At 48.7% G+C, this 16916-nt stretch overlaps 5 protein-coding genes across 5 annotated transcripts; 4 read left to right on the top strand and 1 right to left on the bottom strand.

Moving 5' to 3' along the window:
- Positions 1–237: 237 nt before the first annotated feature.
- Positions 238–2199, top strand: BDV38DRAFT_79330 (ubiquitin domain-containing protein DSK2). The gene is made up of 3 exons (XM_032063949.1): positions 238–933; positions 992–2087; positions 2158–2199. Exons 1-2 carry the CDS (start codon positions 472–474, stop codon positions 1937–1939), a joined length of 1410 nt encoding a protein of 469 aa, XP_031914206.1. The 5' UTR covers positions 238–471; the 3' UTR covers positions 1940–2087; positions 2158–2199.
- Positions 2200–2434: 235 nt separating this feature from the next.
- Positions 2435–4254, bottom strand: BDV38DRAFT_282444 (uncharacterized protein; the record flags this gene model as incomplete). Its single annotated transcript, XM_032059782.1, has 2 exons — positions 2435–3778; positions 3853–4254. 2 exons carry the CDS (start codon positions 4252–4254, stop codon positions 2435–2437), a joined length of 1746 nt encoding a protein of 581 aa, XP_031914205.1.
- A 1298-nt stretch (positions 4255–5552) lies between these two features.
- On the top strand, positions 5553–8274 carry BDV38DRAFT_79305 (transmembrane 9 family protein). The gene is made up of 5 exons (XM_032063948.1): positions 5553–5722; positions 5790–7138; positions 7211–7663; positions 7713–7933; positions 7991–8274. The coding sequence occupies exons 1-5, from the start codon at positions 5638–5640 to the stop codon at positions 8007–8009; spliced, it is 2127 nt and encodes a 708-aa protein (XP_031914204.1). The 5' UTR covers positions 5553–5637; the 3' UTR covers positions 8010–8274.
- A 4423-nt stretch (positions 8275–12697) lies between these two features.
- BDV38DRAFT_245562 (putative choline sulfatase) lies at positions 12698–14866 on the top strand. The gene is made up of 2 exons (XM_032054451.1): positions 12698–13337; positions 13395–14866. Exons 1-2 carry the CDS (start codon positions 12927–12929, stop codon positions 14742–14744), a joined length of 1761 nt encoding a protein of 586 aa, XP_031914203.1. The 5' UTR covers positions 12698–12926; the 3' UTR covers positions 14745–14866.
- Positions 14867–15292: 426 nt separating this feature from the next.
- Positions 15293–16760, top strand: BDV38DRAFT_245561 (nitrilase). The gene is made up of 3 exons (XM_032054450.1): positions 15293–15806; positions 15929–16238; positions 16312–16760. The coding sequence occupies exons 1-3, from the start codon at positions 15330–15332 to the stop codon at positions 16581–16583; spliced, it is 1059 nt and encodes a 352-aa protein (XP_031914202.1). The 5' UTR covers positions 15293–15329; the 3' UTR covers positions 16584–16760.
- The last annotated feature ends 156 nt before the right edge of the window (positions 16761–16916 follow it).

The raw sequence follows: 16916 nt of genomic DNA, 5'->3' as shown, positions 1-16916 counted from the left end.
TGTCCTAAGGAGAAAGTGAAAATTCCGGTGGGAAGAGAATGAAGCTACTCTAGTTTGACGTGTTTGTTCCGTATCACGTGCACTGTATTGGTAATACCCCCAATGTCATTCTTCGCCGCAATTTTCCTAACTCATCGCGGTATGTAAATTACCCACAGCGCAATAGGTCTGTCCCGCATTCCGAAAAGGCGGACGATGGGTTTCTGCCACCTTCTACTTCTCCGTTCCGACTGACGCTATCAGTACCTGGTAGCCTGTGCCGAGAAGTGGCATTGTTCAACTACTACTTACTGCGGCTATTCTGTTGCTCACTTACTCTTTACTTCATCCCCTTCCTGCATACTCTCATTCCCCGACGGACTAATTGAATATATACCACCATCCTTCACTTTATCTGGGGCGGTGGTTTGCTAGCAACCCTTAATCTAAGCCCCTCCTCCCCCTCGGTCTACTTCCCGAACTTACGTTATAATGGCTGATGACACCGCTACGGCGGAGGACTCGCCCGTCACCTTCAATATCAAGTCTTCAAATGATGCGAAATTCACCATCACACTTCCATTATCTGCGCAAGTGTCAGAGTTGAAAGAAAAGCTTGCGACGTCGGAATATGCGGATACCCCGGCAGAGCGTCAGCGCCTAATCTACTCGGGAAGAGTGTTGAAAGATAATGAAACTCTGGCTACGTATAAGATCAAAGATGGACACACCATCCACCTGGTAAAGAGTGCCGCTAGCAATCAGCGCCAGGCCGGTACTTCACAGGCTGCCTCGGCCTCCACGCCGTCAGGCACCTCTGCTCCTCCGGCCGCTGGTGTCCCCACAAACCTTGCGGCTGGCACAGGTAACAACCCACTGGCCGGTTTGACTGGCGCACGATATGCTGGTTTTGCGCAACTTCCAGGGGCGGGGATGTTTGGCCCAGATGGTGGTGTAAGTGATCAACTGCATCAAATTTAGCCTACTGAACGATGCTAATCATGATGTCTAGATGGGCCCCCCTCCTGATGCCGACTCTATGCTCCACATGCTCGAAAACCCTCAATTCCAGTCTACTATCAATGAAGCTTTACAAAACCCAGCGATGATTGATATGATGATTCAACAAAACCCCATGTTGCGCGAAATGGGTCCCGGCGTGCGGCAAATGATGCAGAGTCCTGAATTCCGCCGTATGCTTACCGATCCCAATTCGCTTCGCCAGGCGATGCAACTTCAGAGAGCCATGGGCGGTGGTGGTGGGCTTGGTGGTAGTAGCGCATTCCCTGCTCCAGGGGTCACAAACACAACACCGGAGGAAAGCCAGAATGGCCAAAATAACAATGGCGCCACTCCAGCCCCTGGCGCACCCGCGTTCAACCCATTCATGCCTCCGGGCCTTGGAGCTGGGAACCCTTTCGCTGCCCTTTTCGGCGGTAATCCAGCAATGGGCGGCGCGAACCCACCGAGTACATCAACTGCAACGGGTACCGGTCAGACTGAGACTGCACAGAGAGCCGCTGGAGATACTGCTGGGGGAGACACTACCACAGGAGAGGGCCAAAATCAACAAAATGCTCAGAACCCATTTGGGCTCCTTTTCAACCCCGCCATGTTCGGGGCACAAGGCGGTCAGGCGAACCCTTTCAATCCCCAACAAAATCCTTTCCTTCGCGATCCCGCTCTATTGTCGCAGATGATGCAGGCAATGGGCGCACCACCAGGAGAAGCTGGCGCGGGTGGACTTGGCGCCAATCCCTTGGCGGCACTCCTCGGAGGCAGTGGATTTGGGACTCCCCCTCCGCAGGACAACCGGCCACCTGAGGAAAGGTATGCAGAACAGCTTCGCCAGCTCAATGATATGGGATTCTATGAGTTTGAGAGGAATATCGAAGCGCTGCGACGAGCAGGTGGCAGTGTACAAGGCGCAGTGGAATATTTGTTGAGCCATCCTTCTTGAGTTCTCACACTGATCTGTAATGGCGTGTTGGCCAACCGGCCTTCTTTCGTGGAGCGATTGTTTTCATTATTTAGCCCCGTACGGAGTACAGCACTGGTATGAGAGAAGCACCCAGAGTTAAATCAATATGAAACTCACAATTATAAGCGTAAGTAATTCCTACATCAATATATTATACTTAGCCAACCCCATTCATTCCTTAATATTAACCAGACAAGCAGCACAGAGTCTACTTGTACGTACGTAGTAGTTAGCTGTAGCTGAGCTTAGTAAGCAGTCCTGCAAGAATAAGTAAATGATACTAATAGACTGTAGAAGCATGCGTTGGGGCAAACACGTTCCTGATCTGAATCCACCTTTCAGATGCCTCGGGTCGCACCTATATAGCTTCCCGCCGTTACATAGCCCCCCGTTCCTTCCAGGATTTTTCACTGGACTACCTATTCAAGCTCAACTACAGTGCTTTCCAGCTCAGCTTCTCCATATGACAATGCCTCACCGCGCATTAGCCCCGGAGAGAACCACTGGCATTCGACACCCATGGAGGACCCAAACCTGGTCCACCGGCTCTACCCTAAACACTCTGTCCAGAGACCCGAGCCGCCCGCATTCAGTTCCGACGAACACGGCTTTTTCGAGTTCGATAGAAAGAGGCTTGCACATGAACTGATATTTAGTCAGAAAGTCACTCGTTGGCCTAGAAGCAAGGTCCCAGAGCGTCAGCCTGTCCTGACCAACCTGCTCCGCTGCTACGCAAATGGCACGGAGTAAAGCGACCGTTGTCTCGCGCGTCGGCCTCTTCAGTTGATGTTGATAATGTTGGCGATACCTCATTTCTGAAACCCAACCGCGTAGAAGCATAGTCACATTCTCCCTTTCGTACAGTGGTTCGTGGCCAGCATCTTCTGGCCAGAGTCTTTGGCAGTGCTCTTCCAGGATCTGGTACCACTCAAGTATGGGCAGCTCGTAAGAATCCTCCATTGGTCCAATAAATCCGATTGTGTCCACCAAGAGACCTTGGACATAGAGAATCCGGCTCTTCAAGTCAATGGAGGCGTTCCTTGCTGTAATAGAGCCACAGGCCCGGCTCGCATTGACTTGGCTCCATCCGACAAACTGATGCGGCATCCAGGTTGGGAAGTCATCCCCTCGGGGGACAGCATGATACGGCCCCCTATCAGAGAAACATAATAAGTCGACACTCTTGTGCCTGTCTATGAAGAGACTGAAAACCTGCAAGCAGAGCTTGATGACAGGTGCGGCGTAGTCGACCCTCATCTTGCTCTCGTCGGTGTACAAAGCAAGCCCCAGGATGCCGTAAACCCGATCTCGAGGGTCAGTCATGTTCAGACCAGCTGTCTGGAGAAATAGCTGCAGAAGTGATGAACCTAAATATCTTCTGGTGATTTCGAAATGCGTCATTACATCATTACTCTGTTGATGGTGAAGTTGGATCCCCAGAAGCCTGTCGGCCTTCGCATGAAGGATATTACTACCTAGCACCTGAGGAGGCCACCTTCCCTTGTCAATGTAGTTGGAGAGCCTCCCCACATCGCCGGATACTTTGAAGAACGAGTTATTATTGATTCTTTGTTGAAAGTGTAAGGGCTGCTGCCCATCAAAGACATTCCGCTGGCAATATATGTTGATTTCTTTGGCCAGGATAAGCTCCTGCTGGGCCCACAGCCTTCGCCAGTACGGATTTCGAAAAATATCGGCGACTGGATACCAGTAGGGCGGATCATAGTCATCAAGCTCAATTTCCTTGCCGAGACGTGCAAGGTCTTCGAACAAGACATCCATTGGCTGCACGCTGTGATCGAGCCAAGCGCAGACAACCTGTGCACTTGAGTATATGCTCCGCATCAGCTTGATCTGGTGTGCCTTTTCTGTATTGTTTGGCTAGTTGATACATATGGCATCCGTCCAGAGAACACGAGCTTGTCAGGCTGGCGCAGATCGTCCAATGCCTTCCTCAGGTTCCGATGCACAGGAAATGCCCTGTGCCCATTAATGGAGATGTTATAGGTTGGTTGAGGTGGCCCCCAGGTGTAGCTCAAGGCTTCGAAGCTGGGGCTTTCATCCAAGGAGACGTTGAAGAGGCGCCCGACCACCTTGCTACCAGGCTTTCCTGGCCAGAGCTCAAATAGCCTGATTTCACGCTTCGCAGGATCCAGGGGTTCGTACTGAAGAGCTCTGTCATTCTTCGACTTCCATTCCCTTGGTATTCGACCTTTGCTGTGGCACTGGAGCTCGGGGTTGTCTCCTTGGTCGTAAGCGATCCACAACCTTGGGGATGGCGGGTTGGAGCCCATGACAGCTGTGGATACTATATATTGGGTAGGTATATACTGGAGGAAGTTTCTACATATATTGAATGTGTGTATAACTTACTCTGCCCGTGAGCGATTAAGATCCTTTGAGGTACTGAGAACTGGCCAGGTCTAAATTACCGCCAGATCCAGCCTTGTTCGGTTATATGATACTCCGGTGACACAACATCCTTGGGCTGCACTCTTTCCATCGTTAGGCAGCTGTTTTCTTCGGAAAAGACGAATGGTTGGGCAATTTGGGATGACCACAGAGCCTGGAATGTGTGGCGTTGCGATTAGGGGTGGAGAGCGATAGCGACGAGGAAGACGACGACGATGGTTGAAGATGACCTACAACGGATGTTTCTACTTTTATGCAGGATCGAACCCAAGAAGATACTTGCCAAAGCTGCCAGTCAGCTATAGAACCCCGCATCTACTGGAGTATGTATGAGTCCTTGGAGGATTCTAAGGAAAGCTGGCGGTTAATGGAGAGCCCTGTTTCCTTAGGGTCACAATATAATCCAATCAAAAATTATTCCCGGGCACTCCACTCTCCGTACCAAGCTTGTTCAATACTCTCAATACCACCTGGAATGTTTCATGGCTTAACAGAAAGGGCGTGCGTATAACAGAACTTCATGGTGTTGGTGTTATGATAGTCTAGGTCTGTCCGATGTCCTCCCCGTTCCCGGTTTAAAGTGGCTCTTTGTCGCATTCAGAGGGGCTGGCGGTGAGATGATCATTTTGGGAATGGACGCTAAACCTATTGTGAACGGAATCGGCCGGACTGTTCGATGCCAATGGATTGATGGGGTCTTGAATTTAATCTCCCCTGCAACCACTCAATTAAATACTTTAACTACTGCTACTACTAATAGTAGCTGCTATCCTGTCCACATCCACTTTACACCCCCCCTGACACCTTACCATTCCCCCTTCCCTTGTCCTTATTTATTATCTATCTACTTCCATTCGATACATAGGCATTTTATGCCGATTACACTCGTTACATCAATTCGATCTGTTAGATCTCGGATTTTCCATTCTCCGTCGCATTCTGGACCGCCGGTTCCTCCAGACAGCAGACATACATCTTGTACCGCATTAGCCTTTCCTGGATGCTTGTTCATCCTTCTTAACATATTACTTTCGGCATCGCGCATAAATTTACTATTTACGTCCTTCTTTTTCTTCTCGAAGTGGCCTGTTTAATGGGGACGGTCTAGGGTAACTTAGGTTGGGTTGAACTAAGTTACTGATCTACGCTTGTGATTCACGTACCCGCCACGTACATCCGAATTTTGTCGGTGCATGTTTCCTTGATAAAGCACCTGTTCTCTCTAATAGCGAGGGGTAGCCCCCATTTCCCCCATCACCTCAATAATGGAGCTGAGACGCTTGTGGTGCCCTCATCAATGGGCTTTGTGGTTGTTATTCGTCTCATACTCCTGCGCGTTCTACATACCTGGTAAGCTTTGATCAGCCTGTTAGGCCCATCAGGCTCTACAACTGACACGTTTATGTTTGTAAAATAGGCTATTCAGTCAAACGTTATACTGATGACGAGTCCATCCCCCTTCTTGTGAACAAAATCTTTTCCGACCATACGCAGCTTCAGTACGCCTACTATGACCTGCCTTTCGTCTGCCCCCCAAGTGGGAAAACGCATGGCGGCTCACCCTTCGGCTCGGGGCATAGCGTTTCGCTTAACTTGGGAGAAATTCTACGTGGCGATCGGATAATGACGTCTGACTTTGAACTGCAGATGGGAAAGAATGTAGAGTGTCAAGCCCTCTGCACGGCGGAAGTAGGGCGCAAAGACGTCAAGTGGGCTCGTCAGCTTATCAACGAAGGCTATGTCGCAGAATGGATCGTGGACAACTTGCCTGGAGCGACTAGCTTTGTCACCGTCGACCGTAGTCGCAAGTACTACGCAACCGGGTTCAAGCTTGGATCGCGGGACCTCTCACCTATAGACGGCAAACCACATTACTATATCAATAACCATTACACCATCGTGATCCGCTGGCGGTCGGCACCTGAAGGTGGCAAGTTAATTGTTGGTTTCGAGATTTATCCGAAGAGTATTCGCACCGAGGACCATGTTGAGAACGGCTGCCCCAAACAAGTACATGAGCACCACGACGGTCTGGAGCTATACATCCCTCCAAACACAGCAAAGCTCCGTGAGATGTATCCTGGCTCTTCATATATTCCGGAAGACGACGGGGTTGATGACGGAACTACACTGAAGATTCCGTATACATACTCCATCTATTTCAAGGAGGACAACAGCATTGACTGGTCCAGTCGATGGGACCTCTATTTTAGCAACCAAGACGATAGCTCTATGACGCACTGGTTTGCGATTCTCAATTCCTTGACTATATCTAGCGTTCTTGGGGTGGCTGTATATGTCATCTGGGGACGAACAGTCCAAGGAGATATCAAGGGTCGAGGAGACGGGGCAATGGATGAAGCTAAACTGAAGGCTCGAAGCGCAGCCAAAGCAAAGACTCATGAAAGAAAAGGAGACGGCATCTTGGACCAAGGATCGGATCTTGAGCGGGATGCAGATTTGTCATCCGACGACGAGGGTCTCGAAGATGTCAGCGGTTGGAAACTCCTGCATGGTGACGTTTTCCGAGTGCCGGAGTACAGCGGCCTACTTGCACCACTTGTTGGCTCTGGTATGCAACTATTGTTTATGGCCTCGGGACTTCTTCTGCTCAGTTGCCTGGGTATCTTAAACCCTAGCTTCCGTGGCGGATTCGTTAGTGTTGGAATGGGTTTGTTTGTATTTGCAGGCCTCTTCTCCGGCTACTTCTCCGCAAGGTTGTACAAAACATTTGGCGGCGCCAATTGGAGAAAGAACACGTTAATTGTAAGCCTATCTCGACCGGATTTCTGCTTTCCCTTCCGAAACTCGTGGCCTGGACATTGCTAATGATATTAGACCGCTCTCTTCATTCCTGGCCTGACCTTTTGCCTCATATTCATCCTGAATCTCTTCGTTTGGGCACAGGCGTCCAGCACGGCAATCCCGTTTGGCACCTTGATCGGTCTTCTTGCACTTTGGTTGCTGATTCAGGTTCCTTTGGTTTATATTGGTAGCTGGTACGGTTATGTACGAACGACGCCGTGGGAGCATCCAACCAAGACCACGTCAATCGCTCGACAAATCCCGCCGCAACCCTGGTACCTGCACAACACTTACGGACCCGCTCTGACAGGGCTGGCACCGTTTGCTGTTTTATTCATTGAGCTTCTGTTCGTGTTTAAGAATTTGTGGCAGGACAAGAGTGGCTACTACTACGTGTTTGGCTTTTTGAGCGCCGTTTCGACTATCCTAATGGTCACGGTGAGTCAAGTGACCATCATCGCAACCTACAGTCAGCTTTGCTCCGAGGTATGCTATATCCATTACATTTAAAGGGCCGGGAAGCTGACTGAAGCAGAACTACCACTGGTGGTGGCAGAGCTTCCTGACCGGCGGAAGCAGTGCATTCTGGGTCTTTGCCTACTGCATTTGGTACTACTTCTTCCACCTTCATATCACTGGCTTCGTATCTAGTCTGCTCTTTTTCAGCTACAGCTTCCTGGCATGTGCAGTATACGGCTTGTTAACGGGGACCGTTGGGTTCTTGACGGCCTACGCGTTTGTCCGACGGATTTACAGGTAAGCAGTTACTGGTGGTGTCGTGATTATTAGATGTTGGAGCTAATCATGGCACAGCGGCGTCAAAGTTGATTGATCAATTTCAGGAACGCATATTTGACATCCACGTCATCCTTCTACCCAGACGGGCTTATGTGAAACGGCAACTGGTACCAGCATTCCCTATTTATTTCCTTTGCCGCTTTTTGGCACATTCTTAAGATATCCACCTTCCCACTCCATGTGCAATAAGCTACCGTGCTATTATTGACTTGTAATGTCATTTGGCCCGTGGCCGTTATGTACTTTATATATACATATATATTCCGTTTATTAGCGAATTCAATCAATATTCCTCAGTCCCAGCGCGTGTTCCAGTCTTGATCTCAATTCCGTTGTATTGCTTCTCGCTAACCGCGAAGCAGCTTAGTCGAGTATAGTATCCCAATCACATCTACTGTATCAAAGGTACCAAAACCAGCCGTAGCACAAATACTCAACAAACACTCAAACGACACCCCTAATAACTGCTCCCTCACAAGATAAAAGTAGCACTATTCACAATCCCTCCCCCATCAAAAAAGAAAGAAAAAACGGCCTCGTCGAGACCCCGGGAAAAACCACCTGACTCATCATAGCGCAACAACCAGATAGACTCAAGTCAATTCTTCCCCGAAACGGCATTCCCATCCAGCCCCTCCCCCCGGCCACAAAACCCCACGAGCCTTAACATAACGCCTCTTAATGCCTCCCCAGCCACCATTTCACTCCAAGTCACACACACACACATAACAAAATACAAGTTCTCAATACATTGAAACCCCCGTTACACTACCACATCCACCTGTGTAACATGAGAACCTTTGAGAATGGCTACAAGTCGAGACTCTTAACTATATGGTCCGCGTGATGTCCAATCTTAGGAACGAGGATAACTGATGAAGTCCCGTGATTGAATTGATGGAAGGTTTCCAGTCTCTGGTAAGTATTTTTCCATGGATGGGATGGATGTATCTATGACTTTTGTTTTAGTGGGGTTTGTGTGATTGGTTGGGATAAGGTCATGTGGCATCTATGTATTGAGTTCTGGGAGGTTGATGCTTAAGGGGTGATTTTGGTGGAGTTGTCATTGTCATGGTGTACTCCGTACTTTAAGTCTGGTTATGGGGCTTTTCTGGGGTTATCTATTTTGGGGATAGTGAGCGTTTGTGGGGTTTGTTTGATTGATGTAAGGGGTTCTGTTCTTGTGCATGATCATGGGTCAAGACTCAAAAGAGAACACTAGTACAGAGTAGATAGATGTGTCTCATTTCCACCCAGTATGGATATGCGTAGTAGCCAAGAACAGGTTTCCAGACCGTCCAGTTACATATCAGATGCGAATGAGGCAGCAGCATTAGTTAAGGTAAGAAAAATGACAGACATGAAACGAGCAGGAAAAACGCAAAAGCAAACCTGATTGCGTCAGCTACCTATTAATGAGATGGCAGAAAACAACAGTCCCGAGGATATGAATGAAAGTAAAAGTTCCTGTGACTCGGCAGGTTTGTTCAGGCATTTTGGATTTAAATTACATAGACTTTGTTTCAAATGTGTTACAACCGCTAGGGCAGATTTATGATGAGTGACCAATACCAATACTTTTTGTGTTTGGGTGGATTTTTTAAAACATGGATGTAATCCAGGTGCATTAGGGCGTGCTTTAGTGTTACTGAATGTATTACTACTGTACTACTGTATACATTGCAGGTATGTATGTATGTATGTATTGTAGTAGAGTAACTTAAATAGGAGGTGAATATGCCCCATTAATTGAAAGATCTCCAATCACCGTCTCTATTGATAAGTTATCTACTCCCATGTCAGGCCAAGATACTTGATCAATTGTGTCGGATGGAACGGACTCCGTTTCAGCCCGACTCCAATGATTATCGTGATCGTCCAGATGAAAGGGTCAATGACGAGGTAAGACATAGAGTACTCCTTACTGTTCATTGGAGGAAGTTGGAATTCTCCCATCTGCGGACTTTATAAACCAGGTGCACAGGCAGCAATGCACAGTCCTCGACTTCAAACGGGCGGTAATGAATCATTCATTTGTGGAGATGTTTCGCCCCCTTGATGGCGTGATCGGAGGAATGAATGATGCGTTTTTCCTCACGTCGAAGGGCTCGGCATCCGAATCCGGACGAAAGAATGAGCTTCTTTTGGCTGCGAGCCTCTCAATGAGCAAGAAGGCGGAGGGATCTATGGCTCATGTCAAATTGGCATATTATCACGGGAGAACCGCAGGAGAAATGACTGAGGAATGTAGATATCTGGTACGGAATGGCCTGATCTCCGTGAAACTCCGGAACCCGTAGTAGATCCCATTAGCCAAAAGCTTATCAGCAACTTCATCAACAGAGACCATGGGGAAATGGCCATTCGGATGATCTTCTAGAAAATCCTCATCGCATACGTAAGGGCGATGGAATATCCAACACGTAATGCAGAGATCGACGAATGACAGACGGAGTGGAGATGATGCCATCGACCCACGGAATTGGTATAACGCTAAGCACGGCATCTGCAGGAAGCCTATTCTCTTGACCCGTCATTGGTCTCCTGATGTTAACTAAGGTCTGCAGCTTCTGGGGTAAAAGGGTCTGTGCAATACTGGCCATGCATACGGTATTGATGAGTTGAGTATATCAGTGCCAAGATGCCATTCATTCCGCTAGACTTGGCATATGTTTGCCGGCTCAGGTGACTGGGAGAGTATCGATAGGGCGAGATTCTTGATATGCTACGTTCCAAGAATAATGGTATAGATGTATTACATATGTATCGCGGAGAGAATAGCATGGTTCACAATTCAACATTTTAGTCTCCGTCCTTGGTAGCAGAATATCTATGACTCGTTCGAGAGCGCAAGCGGTTGGAGCGTTGAGATCTCAATTCTAACTGACAACGAAATTAGAAGCGGTTGCTACATCCTATGTACTCAAAGCAGCTCGCTCCACACCATCTCTCCTTCCTTTTCACACCCTGACGCGAATATGTGTCCACTTGCAGGGCTCCTTCATTACTAGTTGTCGCATGAGAAGTAGTTCTTAGGATCTATGCCGATCGGAGTTCAGGAATAAAAGAAACACTTGTGAACGACTGTAGAAATGGGATTGACAGAAGTCAACCACGTGATGATAATAGTGGTTGGACCAGATAACCCCAGAATGTGCCACATTTCATTGTGAACTGCCAAGTCCGTCATCAGAAATGAAATGAGACACAGCGTAGCGGGTTGTGTGGCTTTCGGATAACAGTCTCTGGGCCCAATTGAAAGTAAGGATCATAGAGCCGCCTGAACCAGCTCAAATACGAATGTGTCATGATGATGCGTGTATCATGTAAATATCATTGAGTTCTTGGTAAATCCTGGGGAACCAGTACATTGTCCTGCTGAGCATGCAAAATATGAAGCCTGTTGATACTGTTAAGTGGTGGTAGTCCGAATAGTAGTACGCTGTAAGCCGTATGGAAGGATGAAATTGAGCCCAAAAATTGGCACTGAAATTAAGTTACGGGCGCGCATTAGCCTGCCAGTCGAAGAGGACGATATTCACCGCAACCTGAGGTTTTGCTGAGAAATGTTGTCTTGGCTGCCTGAGAGGATGGCACATGACCCCTGACCCGAAAGAGGGAGATGGATCCATATGGAAACCTTCAGCCGTATCGAGCGATAATGACACATGAATTCCTCTTTTCATTGTTTGAAACTCTCCCACTAGAACCAGTATGCGCTTGTAACTTTCTAACGGATCAGCCCGTTTTCCTTACAAGGGCCTTAGTCTGTGGCACTAGAACTTGTTTAAGGAGCTACCCAATGAACTGTCGTGGCGAACCAGCTGACGAGCCTAGTTCAGCGAGTCAACCTGTGATGTGCTGGGGATCCTTGTCGGAACCGGCCGGGGGTGGAATTCAGGAACCAATAAAACGATACTAAAATGCCAAGCGCGCCAAGATTTTGGGGAGCCCGGACTAGTGAGAAGGGGGTTTGAGACCCCAGGCCCACTTCGGTTAGTAGGCAGGCTAGTTTACCCGTCCTAAGCGAACTTCAGTCAACTACGGAGTACTTCGACTCTGGAAAGGAATGCGCACAGAACAGGATCAAAACCAATGACGCTTCGTGAAGGCAATCTTCAAAGTCTTTATCTATTAGTGGGGGAGTGGTGAACGGATGAAGTAGAACGGAAATTGCAAAATGAGATAGGACCTGCGGACTCCGACGACCACCCGAGGGCTTTCGTGGCAATCTGACCAATCCTTTGGTACTTGCCGGACCGCATTTCTCTGCCGGGAAATTACATCCTTACGCGGCCCTAGTAATCGGTACCTCGTCACAAAGTGATCGTCCGTTCGTCGACGACATGTACTACCGAGTATGTATGTACTACGGAGTAGTACTTGACAAGGCAACGTGATTTTGGATGATCACAATCCTCCAACGCGAGGAATCTACAAGTGGGAAAGAAAGATAATCAATATTCTTCACTTGAGTCATTGGTCTAAAGTTAATTGCCCCTGCGTTCCAGCTCGTGGAGAAATCACACCATCGTCCCCGCTAATGGTTCCATCGCTGCGGTGACATCGATTGTACCATTGTACCACACTTGATGTAGATCTCCACTATTTCTCAATACATTCATTTCATACCCACATGTAATTTTGGTTCTGGTACAAGTATGTACATGCGAGCAATTGTTTTTTTTCTTTTACTCCCTCTTATCTTTTCTTCTTTTTTTTTTTTTCCCTTTCTTTTCTTTTCCTGCTCGGCCTGATTCACCCTGAAAGCAATATCCGCTCCCCCTTAAGGTTACTTATAACTTGTCTTTCCCTTCTCCGGCTTTCATTCTTTTCCTTTCTCTTCCTTCTTCATCCGGCACACCTCTTCTCTTATTCCGGCCACCAACTCTTTGGCATAGTTTCTATCATTTAGATTAGAGTGTGAGAGGAGGTCTCACCAATCATCACCATGGCTACCAAGAAGCCCAACATCCTCTACATCATGGCTGACCAGATGGCTGCTCCCCTTCTGGCCTTTCATGATAAGAATTCTCCCATTAAGACCCCCAACCTGAACCGATTGGCAGATGAGGGTGTCGTCTTCGACTCGGCCTACTGTAACTCTCCGCTATGTGCGCCGTCACGTTTCGTCATGGTGACCGGCCAATTGCCCTCCAAGATTGGAGCCTATGATAACGCCGCCGACTTACCCGCTGACATCCCCACTTATGCCCATTATCTGCGCCGGGAGGGCTATCACACCGCTCTGGCCGGAAAGATGCATTTCTGTGGGCCGGACCAGCTACACGGTTATGAGCAACGTTTGACGAGCGACATCTATCCCGGTGACTATGGCTGGTCTGTCAACTGGGATGAGCCGGTAAGTTGTATTCTTAGTAGTTCGAATTCAAGGCAAGAGATTTCTGATTGTGTATAGGAAATTCGTCTCGATTATTATCACAACATGTCCTCTGTCATGGAGGCGGGTCCTGTTGTGCGGACCAACCAGCTTGACTTTGATGAGGAAGTCATATATAAATCCACCCAGTACCTCTACAACCATGTCCGCCAGCGCGGTGATCAGCCATTCTGTCTGACGGTGTCCATGACTCACCCCCATGACCCTTACGCCATGACCAAGGAGTTCTGGGACCTGTATGAAGGTGTTGACATTCCTTTGCCGAAGAACGGCGACATGCCACAGGACCAGCAGGATCCCCATTCTCAGCGTGTTCTGAAATGCATTGACTTGTGGGGCAAAGAAATGCCCGAAGAACGGATCAAGGCCGCTCGCCGCGCCTACTACGCGGCTTGTACCTACGTTGATACCAACGTCGGCAAACTGCTGAAGGTCCTAGATGATTGTGGTTTGACCGACGACACAATCATTGTGTTTACTGGTGACCACGGAGACATGCTGGGTGAGCGCGGTCTTTGGTACAAGATGACCTGGTACGAGAATTCGGCGCGTGTGCCCATGATCGTGCATGCTCCGAAGCGTTTTGCTCCGAAGCGTGTATCCCAGAATGTGTCGACGATGGACTTGTTGCCCACCTTTGTCGATCTGGTTGGCGCGCAGTTGGTTCGGGAACTACCCCTGGACGGTGTGTCGTTGATTCCGTACCTGACAGGCGAGGACGGCCTCAAGACTGATACCGTACTGGGTGAGTACATGGGTGAAGGAACACAATCCCCGGTAGTGATGATTCGTCGCGGACGCTGGAAGTTTGTGTACTCGCTGATTGACCCACCCATGCTCTTCGACGTGGCGACAGACCCTGAAGAAAAGGTGAACCTGGCGGCCGGTTTGCCTGTTCCGGTGCGACTGGGTGCAGCTAAACATATCTCGGGATCGCAGTTGCAACCGGCGTCCTTGCCTACTCCCGCTGAGTCTCCGCGTGTGTCGCCTCGGCCGCAGCGTGGTGCATCGTCGGCATACCCATTCCCTAGCCCCCCACGGACTCCTAGTCCAGGCAAAGGATTGTCTGAAATGCCGACCACTACCGAGCCTGCCAAGGTCCTGGCATATTTCTTAGAAGAAGCGCAAGCCCGCTGGGACTTGGAGAGCATCACGGAAGATGTCCTGCGGTCACAGCGCCGGCGACGCTTGGTTTACTCGGCGTTGATCAAGGGCAACCCGGCTATTTGGGACTACGAGCCGCGTATTGACCCCAGTACACAATACGTGCGCAACCAAGGCAAGGGTGTTTTGGATGATGTCGAATTCATCTCTCGCTGGCCTCGTGTGTTGCAGCAAGCCGCCACTTCAATGGGCACAAAGGTATAAATCACAGTTGAACAAAAGACTTGAGAGAAGAAAAGACAAGGCAACGAAAAAGGACATCATTCATTATATCGGCATTGCTATGCTTTCAAGTTGATTCGGTTTTTTTTTTTTTTTCTCTTTTTGGCTTCCCGTTTTGAATTTGTTCCGATGAACTTCATTTCTTGATGATTTAGTTAGCGAGGCGCTATACCCGGCATTGTTTGCATTCCCAGCGTTTGCTCGAGTCTACCTATCGATTGGTGAATGCTTTTTATTCGGGATCTCCTGCAGATTGGTACGGCAGTGCTGTACATAGGATTGATTATATAGGAGAGCTGCCTGCTTGTATGTATGATAGACCAGAATGACAGACAAGAATGAATGTAAAGAACGATGCTTTTTTTTTTTTTATTCTTTTATCCGGAGATAAAATCCGTGGTAAAACGTGGAGAGAGAGAAAGAAGCGGGTCTCTGACGAATTTTCGGTGACTCACCCGGCGATTGGTCCGGCTTTCCGGGATTTGATATTCATCTTTAAATTCCCCACATCCATTCATGGCTTCTTTAACAATCAACAGAACAAACAATCTTATTGATTTACCAAACATGCCATCCAAGATCACCGTAGGCGTTGCCCAAGCACGCACCCACAACACCGTCGCGGAGACTCTCTCCGCCCTCAACCGCATCACCCGTCATGCTGCCTCCCGTGGCGTCCATCTACTCCTCTTCCCAGAGGCCTATCTGGGCGGATACCCACGTACCTGCAACTTTGGCACTGCCATTGGTGCACGTCAACCTCATGGACGGGAACAGTTTCTGAACTACTTCCATTCTGCCGTGGATCTCGGGGATACCCCCACTGGAGCAGGTGATGACTGGGTACAGAGGAAGTTGCCCGTCGCAGAGGGCAAGAATCATCGCGGCGACGGCACCAGAGAAACACTCGAACGGATTGCGAATGAGACGGGCGTCTTCATCGTCGTTGGCGTTATCGAGAGAGCTGCGGGCAGTCTGTACTGTTCTGCGCTGTACGTGGATCCTGCGAGGGGAGTGCTCGGAAAGAGAAGAAAGGTTATGCCTGTAAGTCCTAACATGAACATTTCTTTGCCGTATTGATGCATTTACCATGTATACGGTGCAGAAATGCTCGGTTCAAAAGTACCAAATTCAAGGGAAAAGATAAGTTGACAACCCCCCAACAGACCGGAACGGAACGTCTCGTCTGGGCTCAAGGTTCCCCATCCACCTTGAAAGCCGTGACTACTCATCTCAACGGTGTTCCCGTGACTATAGCAGCAGCTATCTGTTGGGAGAACTACATGCCCCTTCTCCGCCAGAGTCTGTATTCACAGAACGTGAATATCTACCTGGCCCCTACAGCTGATGCCCGGGATACATGGCTACCCCTGATGCGGACCATCGCATTCGAGTCACGGGCATATGTACTAAGCGCAAACCAGTGCGTTCGGTATAACGAATTACCGGAGTGGGTGACTAGCCCAGAAGATGAGAGTAAGTCCCCTATAATCATCACCACCATCTAATTGCGCCAAAATCGGTGACTAATAAATAAATGAATAAACAGAATCCATCTCAACTGAATACGTCTGCCGCGGTGGATCCTCCATCGTTGATCCTCAAGGCCAGGTTCTTGCGGGTCCTATCTGGGAGGTCTCCGCTGACGATGCGTCTGATTCTGCGGCGGATGCCGTAGGAGACGGATTGATTATCTCGGAGATCGATGTAGAGGACTGCGAACGGGGTAGATTGGATATGGATGTAGCGGGTCACTACTCGAGAAGTGATGCGTTTAAGTTGACGGTGGAGGGGCTGGATCTCAACCCACCTCCTTTTTAAGAATGTAAAAACGGTATATATGTATTGGGTGGGAACTTGTGTTTTTTCAGTTGCATTTAACTCTCCGTAAATATATACCTAGAGTATAAACTTGTGCATACCCTCCATATCTCATTCACTCAGCCGCTACATCACCAGTAAGAATAACTTGATCTGTGAACATTGCTAGGATATTATATATAGCCTTATTATAGCACACAATAGTATGTATTTAATACTTATATTCTATCTTAGGGATGGTAAGGGAGAAAAAAAAAAACAGATCAGGTGTTTCTACTTTAGTCCTATCACAGCTCACCAGATGTATCCCACCGAGCACATACGTAGACGACT

Source organism: Aspergillus pseudotamarii, assembly GCF_009193445.1.
Source record: "Aspergillus pseudotamarii strain CBS 117625 unplaced genomic scaffold BDV38scaffold_23, whole genome shotgun sequence".
NCBI classification, from domain to species: Eukaryota; Fungi; Ascomycota; class Eurotiomycetes; order Eurotiales; family Aspergillaceae; genus Aspergillus; species Aspergillus pseudotamarii.
This window is presented reverse-complemented; position numbering and strand designations above follow the sequence as displayed.

Coding starts and splice junctions, on each gene's coding strand:
- BDV38DRAFT_79305 (XM_032063948.1), top strand. CDS start 5,638: ATGGAGCTGAGACGCTTGTGGTGCCCTCATCAATGGGCTTTGTGGTTG. Junction 5,723..5,789: donor CTGCGCGTTCTACATACCTG/GTAAGCTTTGAT, acceptor TTTGTAAAATAG/GCTATTCAGTCAAACGTTAT. Junction 7,664..7,712: donor ACAGTCAGCTTTGCTCCGAG/GTATGCTATATC, acceptor TGACTGAAGCAG/AACTACCACTGGTGGTGGCA.
- BDV38DRAFT_245561 (XM_032054450.1), top strand. CDS start 15,330: ATGCCATCCAAGATCACCGTAGGCGTTGCCCAAGCACGCACCCACAAC. Junction 15,807..15,928: donor AGAGAAGAAAGGTTATGCCT/GTAAGTCCTAAC, acceptor ACCCCCCAACAG/ACCGGAACGGAACGTCTCGT. Junction 16,239..16,311: donor GACTAGCCCAGAAGATGAGA/GTAAGTCCCCTA, acceptor ATGAATAAACAG/AATCCATCTCAACTGAATAC.
- BDV38DRAFT_79330 (XM_032063949.1), top strand. CDS start 472: ATGGCTGATGACACCGCTACGGCGGAGGACTCGCCCGTCACCTTCAAT. Junction 934..991: donor TGTTTGGCCCAGATGGTGGT/GTAAGTGATCAA, acceptor CATGATGTCTAG/ATGGGCCCCCCTCCTGATGC.
- BDV38DRAFT_245562 (XM_032054451.1), top strand. CDS start 12,927: ATGGCTACCAAGAAGCCCAACATCCTCTACATCATGGCTGACCAGATG. Junction 13,338..13,394: donor CTGTCAACTGGGATGAGCCG/GTAAGTTGTATT, acceptor GATTGTGTATAG/GAAATTCGTCTCGATTATTA.